At 33.2% G+C, this 6,050-nt stretch overlaps 1 protein-coding gene across 1 annotated transcript; it reads right to left on the bottom strand.

Annotated features, from left to right (window-relative positions):
- Nucleotides 1–3,287: 3,287 nt before the first annotated feature.
- LOC149420910 (serine protease inhibitor Kazal-type 1-like) lies at nucleotides 3,288–5,850 on the bottom strand. Its single transcript, XM_089635282.1, has 2 exons — nucleotides 5,715–5,850; nucleotides 3,288–3,550 (listed from the first exon to the last, which is right to left on the bottom strand). Exons 1-2 carry the CDS (start codon nucleotides 5,728–5,730, stop codon nucleotides 3,321–3,323), a joined length of 246 nt encoding a protein of 81 aa, XP_089491408.1. The 5' UTR covers nucleotides 5,731–5,850; the 3' UTR covers nucleotides 3,288–3,320.
- Between the last annotated feature and the right edge of the window lie 200 nt (nucleotides 5,851–6,050).

Raw genomic sequence — 6,050 nt, 5'->3', positions numbered from 1 at the left:
TAAATACAAATGAATTGATGACAATACAAACGTTTGCTCGAATAAGAATGAAATCAGTTGTCTGTTTCCCTTGTGTATGTCACAAACAATATCCCCAAACAACAAATCACACACATTCGATACAACGCGAACAACAACAGTCTATCCGGAATGGTATCATTACGTTTTTGTCATTGAAAGAAGGAAGCATTTTATCTGACAGTGATTTATTCGGTACAGCCTTTTTACATCAGCGGAGTATTTGTAAAACACGAGCTCTCAGCGCCCGTATTCTCAACGGTACGGCAACTTAGGCGATTCCCAACTTTTTCATTAGAGCCTTAATCTGGGAATGTCATTGTTTTGTATTTTTGGAGCGCTCTGTGCCTGCGACCCGAATAACGAGTAATCGCTGGATTTCATGTACATTACGTCATGTGCTTTAAATTTTTCGTATTCGCTAAAAAGCCAACATTTTTCCTGCCACAATTTTTAAAAGCATGTTTTGATAAAATAAAGGATGACCAAAATCTGTAAGCATAATTTAAATAATAAAGTATTAAAATATCGAAACATTACGGGAAATGGCTTAAGAAGTATTTAGTGACCGGACTACAATTGAAAAAGGCATCATGAAAGTTTACATAAAGAAGAAAACATGTTACGCATTACATGGTAACAGAAGTCGGGGACGCCCGAGGAAGACATGGCACGATCAAGTGAATCAGATAATTGAGTCGGGCCATGTAAAGAGTCAGAATAATAGAAGAGTATGCGTGAGACTATGTATGAATGTGAATGAGGCAAGAAATGTGTGCCAAGACCGAGTTGTTTAGCGGTGTATAAAAAGGCTTGATAATTAGTTAGTTATTATAAAGACCATCAGAAAGTATCCATAATAACGCCTTATATGAGATATTTATTAAATAGTTTTGATTTACCAAATGTACAACAAATACACATGCCAAAAATAAACTATTGAAACTTTTCAAAAATACCTACATAATCTTCAGATAGACCGTGTATTAATCACACTAACTTAAATGAAAATGACATGAAAAAACATTCCAAGTTATAAAACCGAATTCACACAAAGAAACTTCATTTATTTTGCGAGAAAACTCCATAACATCACTGCCCATATATAAAACGAAAAGAAAAATTTGATGAGTACAAATGAAAAATATAATTCTGGCTGAAAAAGGTTAATAAAAAACATAAAAAACAACATGGAAGAAAAATAAAATAGAACTAAATAAATTTAGTCCACCTCAGCACAGGACTCCTTAGTGAGAAGGACTAAGAAATACAATTACTATTAATAAATTAATCGTAATATGTTGTATGTACAATGTTTTATATAGTTGCTATTTTTTTAAAGATGTGATTAGCAGGCACTTTCCAATCTTCCTCGTTCTCATCTTCTTCCCCTAACTCCTTTCATTATCACACAATACCCTAATCGGGGATGCCTTCAACCTTCTGGCTTCGGGCACATAATCACATTAAATAATAAAGGGGTGATTTCAAACGCAAAAAGTGCTATAGAAATGATCCAAACTTGACTATGTATATTACTATGAGAACAATCAAAGTGCTTTTAAAAAGTTGACTGATTTCATTGTCCGGGGAATAAAATTCCTCACAAAAGTAGCACTAAAACGGTTACAATTTTTCATAAAATTAACAGAGCAACGCGTGCGATATCGCTGAAAATGCTGAAGGAAAATTTGATTAAAAGCAAACCGTGTTAGGATGGAAAACACACAACTGTATTTCACAACAGCAGTTATATTTCCGCACTAAACTGGTTTTGGAACTTGACTTTGCATAAACGAACATCTCTGTATTTATAAGGGATGTTTTTATTGCAAAGTGTTACTTTTGCCGCAAGTATTTGGTGGAAGTGGTTTGTAATCTCGAGCAGTGGAATGTGCTGGTTATTTAATGCTCGCGTACCTCCGCACATAATAGTCTAATATAAGTGTGACAGCTGCGTTTCGAAAATTTTCTCGCCATATGTTGAAAAACTGTTTAAGCAATGACGTATATAAATATATTATTGCGTATAAATATATATTGACTGTATATATAAATAAATTTGTATTTATAAATATTGTTATTTATAATAATATTTTTTATTTACCTATCTTCACAAGTGTTAGGAATATTAAAATAAGAAATCTCGTATTGTAAATAGATAATGAATCAGAAGTATTCTAAAAAACAAACAAATAATATATTAAAAATAAACTGCCGTTTGGTATTTATACAGTTATTGCTGTATCTCAAAGACGTTCTTAAATTACATTCATTTTTTAGTCTAATAATAATATATATTGGCTGAGTTCCGTCACGGCTAGTGTTTCATAAATCGTCTAATTCGTCTCCGCCATTTGGCCGACCATGGCGGTTTTAAATACGCAAACACTGGCCGTGGGTTTGGGGAACAAACTGCCCACGGATCTGAATTTATGGCATAAACCACACCTTTGCGTTGTGCGCTGAGCGGCCGCCCAGTCGCACTCCTGCTTCTCAGTCAATTTATAATTTCCGTGCAACTACGCGACGCTCGACGCCCCGACACGACGCTCGACGCTCGGCGCGTGAGGGCGGGCGTCGCTACAATAAATTCACCATTTAAATTTACGTTTACTATATTTTACGGTACAGCTAATTGAGAATCACGCTATTTGTGCGGTAAGTTGCGCATTGTTATTACATGATATACATACATTTACTTTTAATTTCAATGTTTTAAACTACACTGTCTATTTTATGACCCATACAATCTGAAATAACCTGAAAAAAATCATATTTCACTATAAAACAAGGGACTTCAGCTCAAGAAAGCATCTACTGATTCCCACGCTATTATTGATACCATAACAAAAAAATATATTAGTGTAATATGTAGTGTATTTAAATAAAAAAAATTACTTGAGTTATTTGAACTCTAATTCCTTTATTATGTAATTCTGTCGGTGTCTGTTTGGATAATATGCTGCAAATTCGCTGTGAGACAGAAATAAATATATCAAGAGAAAATTTATGAAGGAGAAGAAGTAGAGGAATCAAAATAAGGCAAAGAAGAAGAGGAATTATTGTGCGATGTCTGAAAACTGCGCTATAATTGTTAGCGATTAAATTTTCAATGGAGGTCTCCAACGTGGACTTGATATTCCACTCCAAAAAGTGGTTGAAATAATTCAGAATCAAAACCGTCAGCATTTCCAACACAACAATTAAGAATGAAACATAATCAAACAATGTTAAATGTGAAGGTGGGTTAGTAAAATAGGACATAATTAGTTTTTAAAAATTTTAATAGTAAAAATGATTTATAATAATATTTCTTCTCCACACGGGCTTTCTTTCACTATTCTCAGGACTTCTCCTCCTCTCGCTAGGTTAAAGTCTCTGGCGCAAACGAAAGCGCAGTTATTGGAGTAGGTGTGACCGTCACTGGCGCACAGGGGCTGGAAGTTCCTGGGACAGACGCACGTGGCTTCAGGGTTCTCGGTGGATTGCACCAGGCTGGCGCAACACAACAGAACTACTGCGAATGCAACTGAAATCAGTAAAATCATCTTCATGTCAAAACTATGTTATTCTACTATGTGAATAATGTGAATACAACTGCAAGTGGGATTATGGCATTCATAATCAAGATATATTATGAGGCTGTGGGGAAGAAAAGGAGGTTCGTCGCTGTCCAGATGTGATCACGGCTAATGCCATTTCGGGCAACTTTTCTATTTTGTACATTGATATTTCACTAGACTGTAGATCTGTCTACCAGAATCCATAACATATCTACTAAAATATACAGACCAAACTAGGCATTTAATATTTATTTAATATGATGAAATACTTCGTAGATATAAAACAAAACAGATGTAATATTATATTTCGAAACGAATGGTGTCTTCGTCGGAATAAACGTTGTCCTAAACATATATGTTTATCCTAACGAAAAACCATTGGTTTCGAATCCAGTCAATTATTTTGATTAAATAGTGTTGTAGGAATATATAGTTATTATAAAAACAACCTTTACTTTTTTGTGTTAAATAAGACATCACTAATTTGTTGCATTTGAACACAACAAATAACAAAAATCAAAAAACGACACCAAACTTGTCAAACGTAACATGACCATTTTTTTGTTTCCTTATTAATGAGAAAAAAACAACAGCATTTAGAAAAAGGATTTTTCTTTTTATAAAATATTGTTGCAAAAAGTTTGCTTCAATCTCAAAATCTCGATATTATCTGATCCGCCCTCTAAGCTTTTTTCTGAAAACAGCATATATTCAACTTTATTACATTATTTTCATATTTATCACTAATGTTAGGTGACATGCAAAAGTTGTATGTTACATAGGTATCACTTGTTTCGCAATATCTAATCTTTGGGACGATACCGAAAAACATACGTGTGATTAGAACCGTAAAAAATATGACACAATCAACGGTATAGCCGAGTTGCATATACTAGTACAATTACATTTGAAGATATTCTGCACGTCGCACTATCCGTTAGCGATAATATTGATACCAAAGCATATCTCAATTAATCCACATGACTCCCCGTCATTGCTATTATCTTTCACAATTTTTTTTCCATCTGTTAAAAATTTTACATATCAAAAGCGGGAGATTTATCGATATTTTCGAGGACAGTCAAAAATTGATAAGAAGTAGACACATTTTAGAGCGGCCTCCAATATTTAAAATAAGCTATGGTTAACTGTCAATGTAAATATATTTTTGAATAATGTTGTCCGTTATGGAAAATTACTGGTAGAAATTTAATTAATGATGCTCTTTGAATTATAATAAGACTTATACGCGGTGAGTTAAATCCTTTTGGACCGATGACGCTACATTAGTTCGTGCTCGGGTAAAAGTAATTTGTTCACATAACATGTTGTGAATAAAGACCACATTCATTAATTAACTACCTTTTTATTTTCAAAAAGTAAATGGGACTTGTCAGTGCATATTTGAGTTGAGTATTTTAATTAAAAACTGCCAATTTATTAATTTTTTTATGTTGCTGAATAACGTATGAATAAATGTCTGTTTCATTATCACTGCCAGCGCATATCGATTTTTTATGTATTGCATTATCAATATCGGTTTGACTATCAACATCGCGACCATGCCCGGGAAACCGGTATAAAATCATAGGTAGTTAAGCCTATCGATCCAATATTGTAAAATTATCGATTTTACTTTCCTAGACCCGCAGACAAGTATTTATCAACCCAAAATGTTTGAGAACCACTTCATTAGTCCTTATATTAAATGTGTAATTTTATAATATACAATACTAGCTGATCTGATTTTCGTATTATTCGTGTTATCTCAAGCTCGCGGTATTATTATTTCTAATTTTTTTACTGTTTACGCTCATGATTGAGTTGCATTTTAATAAAAAAAAATTATTATTAAAAACCTTTTTATTTTGAAAAAGTTTTTTAATATGGCTGTCAGTCTCGAATCCGATATTAATTTCACCTTTTAAAATTATTCGTATAATTTCAGGAAACGTGTTCTAACGTTTGGAATTATTTTACTCAAATAACTAAGCAAGTTAAGTAAAGGAAATGAAACGCATATCACAGAATCACTTACGTTTTTAGAGATGCAATAATTAATACTAAAGGCGCGGTTACACAGTGATAAAAGTGTTGTTGATAAAATAATTGTTAAGATTGATCACTTACCAAATAGTTTTGACATTATAAATTAGTAGTAGAAGAGGAATAAATTTTAGTATTAAATAATCAACGGAATTGAAAGTAGAACGATAATGCGTCGACTGCTTTTATCAATTGGAATCACACTGCCTGAACGATCAACAATGCAATACAGACATTTTCCACTTATATTTTGATAACATATTTCATATGTTGATAACGAACATGGTGCTCCACGCGAGAAGATTTTGCATTTGTACAAATGTGCTGCATTCGGTACGAAAGATCAATAGCCATTGAGTCACGTTGTGCCATATATGGCACCATATCACCAAAAGACACTTCCTCGTAAAACTCGTTCCA

Source organism: Hesperophylax consimilis, chromosome 9 (genome assembly GCF_061612785.1).
Source record: "Hesperophylax consimilis isolate HC1 chromosome 9, BYU_Hcon_1.0, whole genome shotgun sequence".
NCBI lineage: Eukaryota > Metazoa > Arthropoda > Insecta > Trichoptera > Limnephilidae > Hesperophylax > Hesperophylax consimilis.
This window is presented reverse-complemented; position numbering and strand designations above follow the sequence as displayed.